This window comes from Schistocerca serialis, chromosome 5, assembly GCF_023864345.2.
Source record: "Schistocerca serialis cubense isolate TAMUIC-IGC-003099 chromosome 5, iqSchSeri2.2, whole genome shotgun sequence".
Lineage (NCBI taxonomy): Eukaryota > Metazoa > Arthropoda > Insecta > Orthoptera > Acrididae > Schistocerca > Schistocerca serialis.
Window position 1 is genome coordinate 533,954,362 of NC_064642.1, and position 20,194 is coordinate 533,974,555.

The window sequence follows — 20,194 nt, forward strand, 5'->3', positions numbered from 1 at the left end:
ATACGAATAAAATCGCTAATTCTGACTCTTCGTCAGTCGCCGTGTTGTTAAATTCATCAACAGATGTCGGGAGAACAGTTTCACGTTAGTGCTGAGCCTGGTGCGTTATACACAGCTCGAGTCTGGTTGCAGGGGACGTGATTACTGACCGGCTGAGTCTGCGCCCGCAGGCGGCTGGCTATTACAACAAGTACGACGCAACCGTCGACGCGACCATCGCCAACAGCTTCGCGGCAGCCGCCTTCCGGTTCGCACACACGCTCATCCCGGTAAGTGGTCCTCACCGAACTGACCTCTGTTCGCTTATAGGGGCGACGAGCAATTTCTTCATACAAACTTCCATTAACATATTTTCGTGCTAAAAGAGTCAGAACAATCAGAGAAATAATAATACCTGTATTAGGTTAGGTTAGGTTAGTGTTGTTTAACGTCCCGTTGACAACGAGGTCATTAGAGACGGAGCGCAAGCTCGGGTTAGGGAAGGATGGGGAAGGAAATCGGCCGTGCCCTTTCAAAGGAACCATTCCGGCATTTGCCTGAAACGATTTAGGGAAATCACGGAAAACCTAAATCAGGATGGCTGGAGACGGGATTGAACCGTCGTCCTCCCGAATGCGAGTCCAGTGTGCTAACCACTGCGCCACCTCGCTCGGTAATAATACCTGTATTGTATCTCGTATAATGTACGTTAGAACACCAGATAAAAAACGGTATGGAACTTCCTGGAAAATTAAAAATGTGTGCCGGACTGGAACTCGAACCCAGGACCTGTCATTCGCAGGGAAGTACACTACCAACGGAGCTACCCGAGGTTCTGGGTTCGATCCACGAGCACGACTCACATCTCGTCCTCACAGTTTTACTTCCGTCAGCGCCTGATCTGCTACCTTCCAGACTTGACAGAAGTTCTGCTGCAGCACTACCACCCCTGCAAGAAAGGATATTCTGGAGACATGGCTTAGCCACAGCTTGGAGAATTGTTTCAGAATGAGTCTTTCGCTCTGCAGCGTAGTGTGAGCTGATATGAAACTTCCTGGCAGATTGAAACTGTGTGCCGGACCGAGACTCGAACCCGGAACGTTTGCCTTTTGCGGGCACGTGCTCTAGAAGCTGCCCGTGGTCCTGGGTTCGACTTCCAGTCCCGCACACAGTTTCATATCAGCTCACACTCCTCTTCAGAGCGAAAGATTCATTCTAGACATCACAATACAACTGTGTAACACCGCTTCTAGCCTTTTTTCCGATGAACTTATTATTTCCTATATCAGCTATAGAAAGAAGACTAGAACGATCGTTATCGTGCACCAGTCATTTGTTTCTGTGGCTGGATGGCTTTCCGGACTCAACAATACCAACTTAGTCTAAGGAGAACGTTACCTTGTGCCAAGTCCGTCAGCGTAAATTTATTTCTGCGTATTGTCTTCCTGACGCGAAGATGCTCAAACAATTTCAAAACAACAATCAGCCTGGCAGTTCTACCACACTCACATTGTTAAACTGAAGGGCGAATTTGATTCGTGTTGCGCCTCCCTGCCCCCAACCACCACCGCCTCACCCATTGTGAAGCTAGCTGGTGGTTTACGTCTTACGCTAAGGGAATAGTTATTTCGTATCTTGTATTTTATAGAGAACTATAAAAAATATTTCGCCCAACATTTAACAAAGGGGAACTGCAAACAGTGATGATCAGAAAGGTCTATCACGCTTATCACTGTTCTATAGCAATGAAGAGGAAACTGTTCGTGCTGAAACTTCCGAAACTTCATCTTTTTTTGTGAATTCACGGAACGTTTGACCACAAGATAGGGCGTTTCAAAATAACTATTACAGGCTTCTGGGGGTTGTAGAGTGGACTTGATAGATGAAGTTCTGATAAAAGGAACCTATGTCCAGAAGTGTACCGCTTGGATGTAAAATCAGTTTGAACTTAGGATCACTTTTAATGTTCGAAACTAGGAGGGTTTGCTGTGGTGCTCCACGAATGCGCTGCATTCTAAGCTTTGTAGAGGACGTCCTTCGCCACGTAGAAGAGAACCCGAGGACATGTACGCGAAACAATGTCCATGCCATACCTTCCTACAACACGCAAGTCAGAGCTCTTTGTCCCTGCTTTGTGCGTACTGTGAGGCGGGAGATTTGAAAGTGATCCGGTCCTCAAAGTGATTTTACTTCTGGACGTGGGTTCCTTATCAGAACTTCATTTACCAAGCCCCTCTACAAACTCTAGAAACATGCAACAGCAATTTTGAATCACGCTGTATAGTATACGTTCCCGGGTTTTCAGGTCTTATAGCATGATTAAATAAAAGTAAAAAACACATCATTATTTTTCAAGGGACGTAATATTTAGAGGCAGAAACCACTTGCCTTTTTCACAACAGCTCGCCTATGCAGTTGTAGGAGAGCTTATCTTTTAATGTGAATCCGATCACGGCGTTACTTGTTTCTTTCACACTCAGAAAGCACTGCTAGACATGAATACCTAGCAATCTAGCAGACAAAATTCTACATCTTTGATTTAATCGCGCAGTCATTTAACTATACTCTTAATGGACGGTGGAGATATTGCCTTTCATAGCTACTCCACATTGCAATTCATAGTATCTTGTCTATGTTCCCTGTCGATTTGGTCCAGACATAATAAAACTACTTATGCGCTATGCGACAAGTTTCTAATGCAAAGTAATCTAACTGTCGAGAAGCTCCAGCCTCATCTGTTGATCACGCCTGTGGCACCATAGAGTGTATATAATGGTAACTCCAGGGCCCGAATAGCTAGCTAGCTCTTACAGCTATGAGACTGAACACATGCAGATAGTGTGCCTTTGGAAAACCTCACTGTGTGCGATAATTTTCGACAGTAGTAGCAGTATTGTGACGATTTCTTACAGGGGGCGTCATCATGAGACTAATCTCCTTCTTAGGGCGTAGAAAAATATCTGCTACCAGTCTCAATAAAAGGTTATTTATTTGTCACACGACCGGTTTCGGGCTCGCGCCCATCCTCAGGTGTTTATACATTCATGTACATGTTTATACTGCTGGATATCACTGTATAAATACAAAAAAAAAATTATTTGCTGGTGACTGAACAGATACAAGTGGGATAATTGTAAGTCGCAGGACAGCATTTGACGAAAATATATCCGTACTTACAAAGATGGAGCACCATTATTATAGTTGTGCTGTGGTGACAGTTTTGCCTCTTAGTTACACACTTATTATCATTTACACGTCCATATTTCAGTTTTACCAAGTTTAGCTGTATGTTTCACTATTACGATGTGCACGCGTGAAATACACTATGTTTGCATACAAACATGAGGGCTGTCGTCAAAGAACTTAGACGTAGCAGATGTAAAGATGTTGCTCATACAGAAACATGTAGGTTTGCAAATAATTTTTTTGTATTTATACAGTGATCTCCGGCAGTATAAACATGTACATGAATGTATAGACACCTGAGGATGCGCGCGAGCCCTAAACCGGTCGTGTGACAAATAAATAACCTTTTATTGTGACTGGTAGCGGATATTTTTCTACACCCTATAAAAGAACAGTCACGGAGTTCGACAGCATCCGCTATGGATAAAATTCATTTAATCTCGTTCTCCTTTTGTGATAATAGAAGGAACCGTGTGAAGCTAACGTTATTTTATTTATTGTTATATGAAGAAATTTTAAACCTGCACGACTATATTGACTATTTTTTAAGCTCTGAATACCCAGTAAGTACTTCATTGTAGCTGGTTTTGTCTTGGTTTGGACCACAGTAATTCTGTGCTTCGATGAGAATGAAAAGTGTTGACATTATGAATACCTCAGCCGTCTCTAAGTGCATGAATAACCTGATTGCTTATTCTTCTAAGGAACTTACTGCCTCTTAGTTCTTGTTTATGACAATGAAGATCTTGGAAAAGTAAAGGTGTGAGGGCGAGTGTCGAGTCATGCTTGGAGAGCAAAGTCGGTAGAACACTTCCAACCAAAGGCGAAGATCGCAGGTTCGAGTCTCAGTGCTGCACATTCTTTTAATCTGCCCAGGAGTTCCGAACCTGAATAGTTCTTATTTGGACTGCGAATGCCTTATATTTGTTTCCCTCAGATGATCATGTATACAGGGCTACTATAAATGATTCATTCGTATATTTTCCAATGAACATGAACAGAACCGTAAACTCACCAGGTTTGCATTGTGCCTACTAGTAGGCGTTAGGAGAGCGGTGCCTTGACAAAAGAAAAAATATTTTGTGTATGGAAATACACCAGATGTTTATCTGTTACAAGTGTTCAGAGTGCGTAGGGAAGCAATTATGGAAAAGAACCGCCATGTAACACAGCGTTGTGCGTTCGTATCGGCAGTTTAGAGACACTGGTTGCCTGTATAAACAGAAAAGTACCGGTCGATCAAATGTGCTAGATGCAACCGTGTAGGGAGTGAGTTAAAAGTTCGTACACAATCCAAAGAAATCAACAGTCCACGCAAGCAACCAACTTGGAGTATTGCATCAAACTGAGTGGAAGAGTTTTCGGCGGCCGTTTACATTTCAGACAGTACCGTCTGCAGCTCATGCAACAGATAAATTCGGAAGAGTATGGTCGGCTCCTTTAATTTTGCATCGCAATGCAGCAAGCACTTGAGAGTGAACATTTCGCCTGCAAGCTGATACTCAGCTACCAATCCACCTTCCATTAATCGCCACAATGTGAGAGTATAGGACACTGGAAATCTTCATGAAATTGTCGGTCATGAATCAATTCGACGAAGGTTAACGTTTCCTGTGCAGTGTCACAGACGAAGCTCTGTAGGCCGTTTTTCTTCTGTGAGAAGACGGTGACAGGAACCTCTTACCTTGATGCGTTGCAGTTGTTGTTTGCAGAACTGAGTTCTGATTCCGAGTAATTCATCGTCCAACAAGACGGGGCAGCCCGTCACGGGAAAATCGATGTTCGTCGCTAGCTAAACGACGAACTTCCGCATCTCTGGATGGATGTTGCTACATAATGCACGGAACGAAGTTTACTGCCGATGGGACGTGTTTCACGTGACGAGAGGGGCGGTCGCAAAACATTTGTAGAGTGTAAAATGCAGACTTAGTGAGTTTACGATTCTGTTCACGCACCAGTCATAGTTGTACATGTAACACTTTGCAAAATATACAGCTTTGAAGATGAATGAATCATTTATAGCAGCCATGTACCATTGTGAGAAACATGCTGTTTGCATACTGACTTTACTTGTTCGACGTGGAGTACCTGTATCTACTAGCAAGCCAACGAGTTATTTCTCTAGCAGACTAAGGTCAAATGGGCATCTCAGAGTTTGTTATATTTGTCAATCACGTGTCTCCTTCGCAGTAGATAAGCTATGCCATTATGATGCTTCTATGAATGATGGGTCACTAAATGACTGGTCATTTTTACCGTGTAGACTGACAGATTCTTGAGTGACAGGAACCGCAGTTTTCTGTCTGTACACGAGTATTGCTAGCACTCAGTACTCGTCTGCCTGCTTCTAGATGCACAGCTCAGTTCTTCTATCTGCAGAGCAACTAGTGTGGCTGGAAGCGAGGAGAAGGACATGGTACAACCATCTGATTGCTTCATCTAACATTCGTGTAGTTTGTTGAACTAGTGCCTAGCAATGTGGCACCTGACGCTACTTTCCAATGATACAGGGACTCATGAAGATGTTGGCGAACGAGACGAACAGTGAGGAGTTTGTGGAGACGCACAAGATGCTCTTCAATCCGTACGGACTGTACCAGGCTGGCTACATGGACAAGACAGTCCGTGGAGCGCTCGCCACCAACATCGCCAAGGCCGATGCCTACTTCAGCAAAGAGGTACGCCTGCCTCTTTACATAACCGTATTTGCTGTTCAGCGACCCTGCATATGAAATATCCCTGACGACTTCTCACTTTTGCTTTCTCTTCTTTTTTCGGTCCTGTGTGAATAGCGCCATATTCTTCCGTCTCTGGGGAAAACACTCAGCTCTCTTTTCTCCACACATCTGTCATTCAGTATATTTAGGCGAACAGGCAGGTTACGTTTTCAAAGATTTCCTAAAGGGCTTAGACGCAGTGGTACGTTACGATCGACGATTGTTTCAAATTCTGCTGAAATTGTTGATTCACATTTTAATTTCCCAAGCCTCCTTGACGATTAGACTTCCAGAAGCTTGCAGTGCTGTAACAAGATTTTGTGCTTGTTTAAAAGTCTGTGTTGGGCAACAGCAGATTTTTCTACATTTTCCAATCACAGTAATGGGACCACGTGTCAAAAGCCCCGAATAACAGCCTTTTGCAGGGCGAGACGTGCAGAAAGAGAATCAGTGAGGTTCTTGAGATACTGATGTTGATGTGAAGCCATGGCGGCTCCATCGCCGTCACCAATTGCGTGAAGTTTATCGGTTGAGGATCCACGGTACGTACAGCTCAATGGAGGCAGTTCCACAGATTCTCTGTCGGCTTTCAATCTAGTGAGTTTGGTGGCCAGATGGGTACGGTGAAGTCATCCTGGTGCTCCTCGAACCACGGACGTGCACTGCAGGAGCTGTGTGTGTCGTTGCACTGTCGTGCTGGTAGATGCCATCGTGGCGAGGAGAAACAAACTGGATGTAGGAGTGAGCATGCAGTTTGTGTGACACGCATACTTGTCTTGACCCATTGTGCCTTCCAGAATGACGAGGACACCCATGGAAACCCGCTAAAACGTTTCCCAGACCATAACGCTCCCTTATCCAGCTTTTGTGTGGGCTGTCAGACGTTTCACGCCATACTCGCGAATGGAGCGTAAAACGTGATTCATCTGGATAGGCCATCGGTCGCCACCCAGTGGACGTCTGTTTACAGCACTGCTGTGCAAATTCGAGCCTTGGTCACTGATGAACAGCGGTCTGCGTAGATGCATTAACCAGCAACGTTCGCTGAACGGTCTTTGAGCAGACACTGCTTGCAGCCCCTTCGTTCATCTGGGTGGTCAGTTGCTCAACAGTTGTACTTCTGTTTGCCCGTACACATCTCCCCAGCCGTTGTCCACCCCTGTAGTTTGTGGCCCGTGGTGCCCACAGTTGCCTCGGTACCAGTTTTGGATAGCACCATTTTGCCATATTCCGTTATATTTTATCCACGGCGGTACGCGAGCAGTTTAAAAACTTAGCCATTTCTTGGACCAAAAGCCAACGAGCATATCCTTTCGGACGTCAGATAAATCGATCCCTTCCCACATTACGACAGCGACTACACAGTTTTCAGCGTCCTCCCGACACGCTTTATATTCCCTCCACTGCTAGTGCTGTCACCTACACCCATGCTCATAAATTAAGAATGATTGTAGATTGTGGTGCCACACAACGTGGCACTGCACAAACCTGGAGCTAATAGCATAGACACATAGGGGAAACACACGACACAGATCTGTAAGTCCATGGTATTCATGATAAGTTGAGAAAACCGTCCCGATCCCATGTGCTACAAAACGCCACTGTTTCCTGCACACGTACACAGGCCACACAACGGGTTGGCATACTATGGAGTAGGTGGTCGAGCAGCTGCTGGGGTATAGCCTCCCATTCTTGCACCAGTGCCTGTCGGAGCTCCTGAAATGTCCTAGGGGTGTGAAGACGTGCAGTGATACGTCGAGGAGAGCATCCCAGACGTGCTCGATTGGGTTTGGATCTGGATGAAAGGAAGGCCACTCCATTCGCCTGATATCTTCTGTTCCAAGGTACTCCTCCACGATGGCAGCTCGGTGGGGCTGTGCGTTGTCATCCACCAGGAGGAAGGTGGGACCCACTGCACCCATGAAAAGGCGGACATACTTGTGCAAAATGACGTCCCCATAAACCTGAACTGTCACAGTTTCTCTGTCAAAGACATGGAGTGTACGTGCACCCAATCATAATCCCACCACACACCATCAAACCACGACCTCCATACAGTTCCCTTTCGAGGACATTAAGGGGTTGGTATCTGGTTCCTGGTTCACGCCAGATGAAAACCCGGCGAGAATCACTGGTCAGACCATACCTGGGCTCGTCCGTGAAAATAACCTGGGACCATTGTTCCAGTGAGCATGTACTCTCTTCTTGACACCAGGCTTTACGGGCGCTCCTGTGACCAGGGGTCAATGGAATGCACCTTGCAGGTCTTTGGGCGAATAAACCATGTCTGTTCAGTCGTCTGTAGACTGTGTGTCTGGAGACAACTGTTCCAGTAGCTGTGGTAAGGTCCCGAGCAAGGCTACCTGCAGTACTCCGTGACAGTCTGCAGGCACTCATGGTGAGATATCGGTCTTCTTGTGGTGTTGTACACTGTGGACGTCCCGTACTGTAGCGCCTGGACACGTTTCCTGTCTGCTGGAATCGTTGCCATAATCTTGAGATGAGACTTTGTGGCACACGGAGGGCCCGTGTTACGATCTGGTGTGTTTGACGAGCCTCAAGTCGCCCTAGTATTCTACCCCTCATAACGTCATCAGTATGCCATTTTCAACACACAGTCACCATTAGCACGTCTGAAAACGTCTGTACACTTACTAGCTGCACCGTACTCTGACATGCACCAACACACCTTTGCGTATGTGGACTGCTGCCAGCGCCACCATGCGACGACCGCAGGTCAAATGCACCGCATGGTCATACCCCGCGGTGATTTAAACCCACAAACCGCCCACCAGAGCGTTGTTTCACCATGTATCAGCATTATCCTTAATTTATGAGCATGAGTGTACTTTCAGTGTGTGGTTGTTGCACGTCGACGTCGAACATAGGTCACTCACGTTAATGCTACTGGACAGCGTACATTTCTGTACTCGATGTGCCGCTAATGTTTAGTACAAAGATCGAATGGACTGCCTCATTTAGCTACTGCCATATCCTCACAAAATATTTTATACAGACGTGGAGCTCTGGAGCTATTACATCTTTCACAGATGGCTGTACCCCCTGCTTATATAGTGTGGCCCAAGAGAAATATGACTGTTTCAGTTAGTCACCCTGGCGAAATGTATGTGTGTTCGCACTATCTGCATCTAATCGGTCCCATACGTAAGTATACCGTTCAGTTCAGTATGGAACGTTGGCCAGCACAAGTGCACGCTGAGGCAGTGGAGAAGTTCGGTTGTGTCCAGAGCTTTGCAGTTGTCCAACGCTCAATGCAGAGTGAAAGAGACGGCCATTTCCATTTTCCGGGCTGAAGGACAATATTCAGGTGGATAAAACAATAACGTAAGACTGGTCGCTAACCAATGTGAATGATAAGGAGCCTGAATTGACACTACGAATGCCGGAAAATATCCGAGGAGTTCTTGCAGCTCTGCTAGCTACTCCAGAACATTACAAATCCGTCATACGTCTTTGCAGAGGATTCTGAAACAGGATTTAATGTTTCATCCTTATAAGCCGTAAGTACCTTAGCAGGGAGATAAAGTGAGTAGGTGCAGTTTCTGCGAAAAGTTACTGGACAGAACTGACCGGACGACGCGTTTCTGACACATCTTGTGATGTGTGATGAGGAAATGTGTTTGTCGATAAACAAAATTTTCGTAATTACTCGGACACAGACCCGCAACTTATTCATGAAAAGGCCCATTATAGCCTGTAGGCTGTCGTTTGGTGTGTCATTAGACAGAGACAGTCCGTTAAAATCGTTGGATCGAAGGCCTTTTTTTTTCCCCTTGCTCGGGACCTTACCGTAGCCACTGGAACAGTTGTCTCCAGACACACAGTCTACAGACGACTGAACAGACATGGTTTATTCGCCCAAAGACCTGGTGAGTGTCAGTTCCGAGTGGTATGCGGTCATGGATAACGATTCTTCAATCCACAGCTCAAGGGACATTGCCTTCTAAACGCAATGCAGTTTCAGCAAGAAGGCGCTACAACCTATCTTCTTCTTATTCTTGTTCTTCTTCTTCTGCACTTCAAGGTTCAGAAATTCGTGCGTGTTGCGTTTTCATTTTCCACTGCCACCTCGTTCTGGGTCTTCCTCATCCTTCTGACTGGTAAGGCATGGCCTGACTTGGGATTCTCTCTACACTCATTCTTTGTAACTGATTCATCACTCTTTTCATTAATATTGTAAATATCTAGTTGAGTAGTAATGTCTTCATTTCTTGTGTGATCTTACCTATTAACAGCTCTAACTTTCCTGAGAAACCTCATTAATGCTGGATATTTTACTTTTATCATGATTTTTAGGGATCCACGCCTCACTTACATATAGCAATACAGGTATAACCATGATTTTATAAAATTATAATTTTTGTTTCTTCCCAATTTGTTCTAAAATATTTTTTCATTCCGTGTATTAAATAATACCTGTTAATCTTATTTTATATATCCTTGCCTATACCATCGCTAGCGTCGCAACCTAAAAAATTAAAGTTATTACCTGATATTGTCAGAAGGAGAGCTACCTCTATATCAGTGTAAAAATTCCTGCAAAATGGAAGTACCCGATGATCTGAAGATGGCAATATAACTTTGCCGAAACCCTTGGAAAAACTGCGAGATGAGAAATAAAACTTATATTTTGGAAGCCTTATTACGTTAAAAAATTAAAGCTGGAGACATTCTCAAGTGTTGCATCGTTTATAATTTTTTTAGCTACAGACCATACGGCCCCTAATTCAGTGACCGCGCCGAGCTGCCGATTTCCATATTGACTACTCTCAGGATTCTGTGATATGCTATGGCCGGCGAGATCTTATCTTTCAGACAACGATTTTCTTTTTCTTTCGGATAATCTCAAAATCAAATGGCTATAAGCACTATGGTACTTAACATCTGAGATCATCAGTCCACTAGACTTAGAACGACTTAAACCTAACTAACCTAAGGACATCACACACATCCATGCCCGAGGCAGGATTCGAACCTGCTACCGTAGCAGCAGCGTGGTTCCGGACTGAAGGGCCTGGAAGCGCTCGGCCACAGCGGCCGGCGGATAATCTGAAGCAAAAGCTTTCCGACGGTGGCGCCACGATACTGATGAGCTGAAAATCGCAATCCGCGAAGAGCTGGAGGTCCTACCTGAGGAAATGACTGAGAATATAATGAAAGGCATCGGGACTGAAAGAAGCCATTCGTATTACGTTTAAGAAGTGAAGTTGTGCTTGGGTTTTCAAGCGGCAGTGTGTGTAAAACAGTTACCTATAAGCTATATCATAAAATTAATATTAATATGTGAACACAGAAAATTGAAGTACCAATTTTTAACGTGTGCAAGGACGCTGATGAATCTTAGATAAAGTACTTTTCTATAGATGCGCACAAGACAAAAATCATGTGTGTACGTAGCCGTTAAGAGAGGTAAAAGGAAGTACACACACACACACACACACACACACACACATGAAAAAAGTTTCCCTCTGTATCTTATACTGCCACCAACTTCTACACTACATACCGATCAGGTGCCATGATGGAAACGACACATGAAAGTAACGTTTCGTGAAATAGCATTCCAGGCACGCTTGCGTTTAAATGTTGCAGATTATTCATTAGCAGTAACATACGCTTACCATGCAGCTACAATGCTTCTAGGTCGTTGATGTTGTCATGTCATCAGTGGAAAATGGAATATCGTAGTAACGAAGCCTTCGGGGGCAGTAGAGACTGTACATAACGTTGTATATTGGCGTCGTTTTTTCGCTTACTTTCGGAGCCAAAATGCATCTTACATTTTTATATAATAATAATGTTACTGACTGCCAAGTGTTAACTAGAATCGCACAAAGTAGCGAATTTTCATTTCGCGTATAAATACGACTTATTATGGTACTATTTTACCTTTCCATTTTCAAAGACAACAGTTCCCAATTACTCCTGCATTTAGGGTTACCATTAATAAGTCACAGAGAAAAACATTCAAAGAAGTTGGGATTTTATTAAGGCATCGTGTTTTTATGCATGGTCAGTTATATGTTGCAAAAAGTAGAGTTCGACCTTCCGATGATTTGAAATTTTATAACTCTGAGCCTAACGAACGAGGTCTTTTAGCAAATGATGAAAGTACATTTACGAAAAATATCGTTTATACTGAAGTTTTCTGTCGTTAAATTTTAAAAAGACGTCATTATTTCTCCAATTTGTGTCTTTAATTCCCCGTGCTTATTTTACGTCCTTTCTTACTCTTTTCCTTAAAGCGCTCAGTTAAAAACTAATAATCTACATACGATTAAATTCCAGTTAATTATACAATAAATTTGACTTCCTTACTTTATAAACGCAGTTGATCAAATTTCGAGCACAGACATTATTACAGTAATGGAAATCAGTATAAAGGCACGGATAATTGTAGGAAAATTAGCACTGTCGGTTGAAACAGTTGCGGACAGTACATATGCAATTGTATGAGATTTGGTATACTTATAAATGCAGTGAAAGTGGTGTCACGTTTGATGTCTGTAGTACAGTATGTAACGAAACATCAACGATTCAGATGGAAGAGGGTGGAACTCGGTATAAAGGCAGTCGGCTCTGTACGGTGTTAGTGTGTGCGCATGTGGCTTTGCTGCATACAAGAAACAGACACCTTTACTGACAACGCGTGTTGAGAACATAACCCACGATTGTGACAATGCCTCACGGAAAACTGTTATCGTATAATGAAAAAGTAAAAGTCGGGGCGCACAAGGAATTAGTACTCTCTAACCGTCAAATCGCTAAAAGGGTGAACCGTTCAAGTACAGCGATTGATCATTTCATCAGATTGGACATAAGATGTGGACAGAACGGAAAATTCAGGCTAAGTAAAATATTATCTGAGACATCTAAACGGTTACTTTCGTGCAAGTAAAGGGCTACAGACCGTTTATTCTTCGCAACATGTTGCAGATTTACAGTTGCCAGTAACTGACAGACGTGTGCGACGAATTTTGTGACATCACAAACACGTACCCTTAACGAAACTACTGCATAAACCTGGACTAACATCAAAATACAAACAAGCTAGATTGGAAGGACTTGTGAATGCGATAAAGTGACATTCATTGGTGAGAAGAAATTGCATTTAGATAGCCCGGCTATTCAGTATTATTGGCATGATCTGAGAACACAGCAGGAGGCAAGAACGGGGAGAAATGTTGTTGGTGGAAACCATATTGTTCTTTGATTTGGACAGCCTTCTGCACTAAATGTAAATCACGAATTGCTTGGATGAGCACTAGAATGAACTTTAATATGTTCACTGGGATGCTAGAGACACAATGGATTAGCATGTACGAAGACCTATGGGACGCAATTTTGATGTTTCAACAAGATAATGCATCACTGTATGTTTCTGCTACAATCAAAAAGTGGTTTGAAGATAAAGATGTCGGTTTCTTGCCCTGGCCTGCACTTATCCCACCAACGAAACCCTTGGAAAACCTTTGGGAAATATTTCCAAGGTGTGTTTTTCGCAATAGAACGCAATCTGAAGTCCCAAGTGAGCTGAAATGGGCGATACGAGAAGAGTATGCAATAATTTCACTACAAGAACCACCGACCGTAACAAAATCAATGCCAAAGAGAATTTTTGAGCCGGCCGCTGTGCCCTAGAGGTCCTAGGCGCTTAATTCTGCTACGGTCGCAGGTTCGATTCCTGCCTCGGGCATGGATGTGTGTGACGTTCTTAGGTTACTTAGGTTTAAGTCGTTCTAAGTCTAGGGGACTGATGACCTCAGATGTTAAGTCTCGTAGTGCTTAGAGCCATTTGAACAATTTTTGAACAATTTTTGAGGTAATTAGGAAGAACTGAGGTTGGACAAAGTACTAACAATGCAATAACACCACAGGACAGTGAGTGCCCTAATACTAATTTCAATCCAGGACGTGCAAACGCCTTATTTTGTTACTCATGTTCTGAAAGATGCTACGTAATTCTGTCATGATTGTTTATGTCTTGCATATATCTACCAATTTCCTAATAAATTCGATAATGTGTGCTTCAGGCGTTGTACTCTCTTAGGAACCTTGCCTTTATACTGTTGTGCATTACTGCAGTAGTTGTAAACGTATGCTAAAGCTACGTTTCTCTAGCGGCGGAAAATTTTCCGCAACGCGCTGAGGAAAACACTCGACCGACCCTGCTCCCCACTCGCAGAATGCAAACATAGCAAACCCTTTCCCTTGCTTCCGGCCAACGAAGCGCCGCTGCGGGCTCTACCTGCGGGAAACGGTTGCGCAGTTCGGGAGGAGTCTATTCTGCACGTCGCAGCGACTTGCTTGATTGGAGAAGTGGGGGAGTCGAACTGAGCCGCAGCTAGTACTAGGAGACATCCGCAGTATTTGTTTTTCGCACTCGGGCAGCAAGAGAATATGTAATTCTTCAGATCTAATTATCGAAACATTCACCAAAAATGTCAGTATAAGCAACTTACCGAGCTGGTATCCGAGCAGCATATTTTGCGGTACATGGCTGACGGCGAGCTGAAAGACTAATAACAAAAGGAGCTGACTTGGGCAGATATCGGAAGAAAAATGAATGAAGCATGAAAGGAGAAATGTCTTTGATTATCTGAAATGTAATACATTTGTAAATATATTTGTACTGAACCTTTAATCACAGTTATTATGAGTTAGATGTTGTTGTTATTGTGATCAGAACTGTGAGTGACGATTAAAATTCTGCCCGTTGAAGTAAATCAGTGAATCCGCTCCTTTCTGTGAGTCCCTCAGCTTTGGTGTAACAGCCGACACCTACCAACTGTATCACATTGTTCTCGAGCAGTTCATTAATTTCTGATACGTCTGCGCTATAAGGCAGTTTGTACTGTCATATCCCCGCATTGTCAGCAACTTTCTTGTTATTAAAATCTTATATGCTCGTTCTCCTTCACGATGTAAGGAAGTTTTTTGCGCTTCCTGGGTACTGTTCCCCCTAATATGCAGTCTTCCTCCTGTTGCCTAACTTCCATGTACTTTTAGAGTACCAAAATTAACAGGTTCTTAGACCGATCACTGCGCTGCATGCTTGCCTTTACTGCCTCCGCTATTGCTGTTGCGCCGCACCGCACCGCACCGCGCTTGTAATAGCAAAACGTTCGCTGCAACTCACGTGGCGCCAATGAACTAGATAATACTGCTCCTGTCTAGGGGAAACTGCAACACCCACCGTCTTCCAACAAACTATAAAAATAAATTCAAACTTTTCCGAAACTTTTTCTCGCTTTGACGCCCCACCGAAAAGGTAAAGAGAAAAAGTTTGTCGTTTACAACATTTTGGATGTTGTTTTGCTAAAAATCCCGCATCGTAACTGACATTTTTATTTATTACTTCACTATTAGTGAGTCTATTAGTGAGAACGTTTGCATACGTTGTTGACATGCACTACTGAAGCCAACTATAAAATTATGTAACTGTTAATGTCAATGAAATCCAGCATTTCACTATCCTCCCGATATGCATCTCTCCAAATGAACGAAAATGTCGTATAGAGCCAATAATCTCTGGATGTCGTGAATTCAGTCGTTACACTAGCGCTTTATTCGAAGACTTGATAGCAACTCAAGCATGAAACTGGCATAGTAAAATATTGAAACTGGTAGCCTTCAAAATAAAATAAAATAACGCCTTAAGATACACGGCTGTTGGTGAATTTCATTGACATTGACAGTAACTTAACCAGCCCATGTCCCCTGTCCACCAAGGACCAGCAGAGACTGAATAAAATTATGTTCTTATACGACAAACCGTAGAGCGAAAAGTCACCTTTTCTTAAAAGCTTAAATATTTCTCTACTTCAATAGCACAAGATTTTGGTTGAATAAAAATGGTGTCAGAAGGTAGTTCTCGCATCACTCTATACTGTATAGGATCACTCCAAAAGAAATGCACACTTTTTTTTAATCCATCTTTTATTCTACATGTTTGAAAGTTTTATAGTGTGTAGATACATCCTTTAGGAACAATATTTTCATTCATGCACATAATTTCCATTCCTCTCAACTGCCTTACGCCATCTTGGAACCAGCACCTGTATACCCGCAAGGTAAAATTCTGGACCAACCTGTTGGAGCCACTGTTTGGCAGCGTGCACAAGGGAGCCATCATCTTCAAACCTTGTTCCACGAAGAGAGTCTTTCAGCTTTCCAAAGAGATGATTGTCACATGGAGCCAGGTCAGGACTGTACGGCGGCTGTTTCAGTGTTGTCCATCCGAGTTTCGTGAACGTTTCCATGGTTTTTTGACTGACATGTGGCCGTGCATTGCCGTGCAACAGCAAAACATCCTGCTTTTGCGGATGTGGTCGAACACGACTCAGTCGAACTTAAAGTTTCTTCAGTGTCGCCACATATGCATTAGAATTTATGGTGGTTCCACGTGGCATGATGTCCACAAGCAAGAGTCCTTCGGAATCGAAGAACACCGTAGCCATAACTTTTCCAGCAGAAGGTGTGGTTTTAAATTTCATTTTTTCTTGGGTGAATTTACATGATGCCACTCCACTGATTGCCTCTTCGTCTCTGGTGAAAAATGATGGAGCCATGTTTCATCACCTGTCACAATTCTTCCAAGAAATTCATCCCCACCATTCTCGTACTGTTCCAAAAGTTCGCTGAATACCGTTTTTCTTTTTTCTTTGTGAGCCACTGTCAACAACTTGGGAACCCACCTGGCACAAACCTTTTCTAACGCCAACACTTTTAGTATTCTGCAAACACTTCCTTCCCCTATCCCAACGTAGCGTGACAATTCACTGTGATGCGTCTGTCAGCAGTCACCAATTCGTTAACTCTCTGCACATTGTCTGGAGTGTGTGCTGTACAAGGCCTGCCTCTGCGAGGACAAGCCTCAATATTGCCGTGCCCGCTTTCATCACGTAACCTGCTTGCCTGTACTGCGAACGACAGCAGCATCTCCATACACCTTTTCAACCTCTTATGGATGTTTTCCACTGTCTCGTTTTCACAACACAGGAATTCTATGACAGCACTTTGCTTCTGACGAACGTCAAGTGTAGCAGCTATCTTGAAGACATGCTGTGACGGCGCCACTCACGGGGATAGGTTGAGCTAAGTTTCAATACAAGCGGGAAGGATGTATCTACACACTGTAAAACTTTCACACATGCAGAATGAAAACCGTATTTTTACAAAAATTGTGTGCATTTCTTTGGAGTGACCCTCGTAAAAAAACACCAGGTCCATTTTTTATGTTTTGACACATGCCGCCCCACGCCAAGGACAACGTAACACGCGGCGTCCTGCAGCCCGCATCGTACAGCGAAAGACGCAAACGTGATCCACAGCACGCTGCGATGAATTTCCGCAACTAGGAAAACGTAGCTTAAGCCTCATAATAAACTACTGGCCATTAAAATTGCTACACCACGAAGATGACGTGCTACAGACACGAAATTTAACCGACAAGAATAAGATGCAGTGATATGCAAATGATTTGTTTTTCAGAGCATTCACACAAGGTTTGTGCAGGTGATGACATCTACAATGTGCTGACATGAGGAAAGTTTCCAACCGATTTCTCATACACAAACAGCAGTTGACTGGCGTTGCCTGGTGAAACATCGTTGTGGTGCATCGTGTAAGGAGGAGAAATGCGTACCATCACGTTTCTGACTCTGATAAAGGTCGGATTGTAGCATATAGCGATTGCTGTTTATCGTATGGCGACATTGCTGCTCCCATTGGTCGAGATCCAATGACTGTTAGCAGAATATGGAATCGGTGGATTCGAGACGGTAATACGGAATGTCATGCTGGATCCCAACGGCCTCGTACAACTGGCAGTCGAGATGACCAGCATCTTATCCGCATGGCTGTAACGGATCGTGCAGCCCCATCTCGATCTCTGTGTCAACAGATGTGGACGTTTGCAAGACAACAACCATCTGCACGAACAGTTCGACGACGTTTGCAGCAGCATGGACTATCAGCTCGGAGACCATGGCTGCGGTTACCCTTGACGCTGCATCACAGACACGAGCGACTGCGATGGTGTACTCGACGACGAACCTGGGTGCACGAATGGCAAAACGTCATTTTTTCGGATGAATCCAGGTTCTTTTTACAGCATCATGACGATCTCACCCGTGTTTGGTGACACTGCGGTGAACGCATATTGGAAGCATGTATTCGTCATCACCATATTGGCGTATCACCTTGTTCGCATTGACGGCACTTTGAACAGTGGACGTTACATTTCAGATGTGTTACGACCCGTGGCTCTACCCTTCATTCGATCCCTGTGAAACCCTACATTTCAGCACGATAATTCACGACCGCATGTTGCAGGTCCTGTACAGGCCTTTCTGGATACAGAAAATGTTCGACTGCTGCCCTGGCCAGCACATTCTCCAGATCTCTCACCAACTGAAAACGTCTGGTCAATGGTGGCCGAGCAACTGGCTCGTCACAATATGCCAGTCACTACTCTTGATGGACTGTGGTATCGTGTTGAAGCTGCATAGGCAGCTGTACCTGTACACGCCATCCAAGCTCTGTGTGACTCAATGCCCAGGCGTATCAAGGCCGTTATTACGGCCAGAGGTGGTTGTTCTGGGTACTGATTTCTCAGGATTTATGCACCCAAATTGCGTGAAAATGTAGTCACACGTCAGTTTTAGCATAATATATTTGTGCAATGAATGCCCGTTCATCATCTGCATTTCTTCTTGGTGTAGCAATTTTAATGGCCAGTAGTGTAATAAACTAAAAGGGCACTGCTTCCCAGTATTAGCTACTGTCTTTAATTCATTACTGTATTTGGAATGTGATGGGAGAGGGTTAGCGTTGCGGATTGCCCCGTCGTGGTTGCAGCTGACGCAGAAGCTGTTCGCGCAAGGCAACGCGACGGCGCCGGCGCGCCACGGCCTGGACCTCGTGTCGCTCAACATCCAGCGCGGCCGCGACCACGGCCTGCCGGGCTACCCGGCGTGGCGCGAGTTCTGCGGCTTCCCGAAGCCCCTCGACTTCTCGGACCTGGCCGGCGTCATCGACCCGGACAGCGTCAGCAGGCTCTCCGCGCTGTACAAGTAGGGGCCCGCCACTGCTTCCAGCTTACTGCACTCGCCCTCACGTGCTGCCGATCTTAGTTTCACCGAGTGCCGCCGTTGTCGTTGCAGGACCGTGGCCGACGTGGACCTGTACACGGGCATGCTGTCCGAGATCCCGTTGGACGGCTCGCTGCTGGGGCCCACCGCCACCTGCCTCATCACGGACCAGTTCATTCGTCTCAAGCAGGGCGACCGCTACTGGTACGAGACTTCGCAGCAGCCGCAGGCCTTCACACCTGGTAAGCTCCTCCTGTCGCCAAGCGTGTAAGACGAGAGTTTTTGCTTCAGCGTAAATACTACCCAAAAAAATCTCTGCGGGGATTATTATACCGAAGAGCCAAAGATACTGGTATACCTGCCCAATAACGTGTAGGGCCGCCGCGAGCACGTGGAAGTGGCGCAGCACGACGTGCCAAGTGCTCAAGTAGTTCTGGAGGGAACTGACACCATGAATCTTGCAGGGCTAACCATAAATGCGTAAGAATACGAAGGGGTAAAGATCGCTTCTGAACAGCACGTGCAAGATAACCCAGATATGCTCAATACTGTCCATGTCTGGAGAGTGTGGTAGTCAGCAGAATGTTCCTGGAGTCAAGTGGTTCAAATGGCTCTGAGCACTATGGGTCTTAACGTCTGAGGTCATCAGTCCCCTAGACTTAGAACTACTTAAACCTAACTCACCTAAGGACATCACATACATTCATGCCCGAGGTAGGATTCGAACCTGCGATCGTAGCGTTCACGTGGTTCCAGACTGAAGGGCCTAGAACCGCTCGGCCAGATCGGCCGGCCTAGTGTCGTGTACTTTCACCCGTATGCGTTAAGGCCATTCATTATGAGACATACTATACAGGGTGAGTCACCTAACATTACCGCTGGATATATTTCGTAAACCACGTCAAATACTGACGTATCGATTCCACAGACCGAACGTGAGGAGAGGGGCTAGTGTAATTGGTTAATACAAACCATTAAAAATGCACGGAAGTATGTTTTTTAAAACAAACCTACGTTTTTTCAAATGGAAAGCCGTTAGTTTTGTTAGCACATCTGAACATATAAACAAATACGTAATCAGTGCCGCTTGTTGCATTGTAAAATGTTAATTACATCCGGGGATATCGTAACCTAAAGTTGACGCTTGAGTACCACTCCTCCGCTGTTCGATCGTGTGTATCGGAGAGCACCGAATTA

At 44.6% G+C, this 20,194-nt stretch overlaps 1 protein-coding gene across 2 annotated transcripts in view; it reads left to right on the forward strand.

Moving 5' to 3' along the window:
* LOC126481680 (uncharacterized) overlaps window positions 1-20,194 on the forward strand; it is a 188,408-nt gene that overhangs the window by 145,756 nt on the left and 22,458 nt on the right. The window contains exons 11-14 of one of the 2 annotated variants that reach the window (XM_050105613.1): window positions 133-269; window positions 5,676-5,843; window positions 18,765-18,979; window positions 19,070-19,239. In XM_050105613.1, coding sequence (XP_049961570.1) covers window positions 133-269; window positions 5,676-5,843; window positions 18,765-18,979; window positions 19,070-19,239 — 690 coding nt within the window. The remainder of the gene's footprint in view (window positions 1-132; window positions 270-5,675; window positions 5,844-18,764; window positions 18,980-19,069; window positions 19,240-20,194) is intronic. The other variant, XM_050105614.1, reaches the window with a different exon arrangement.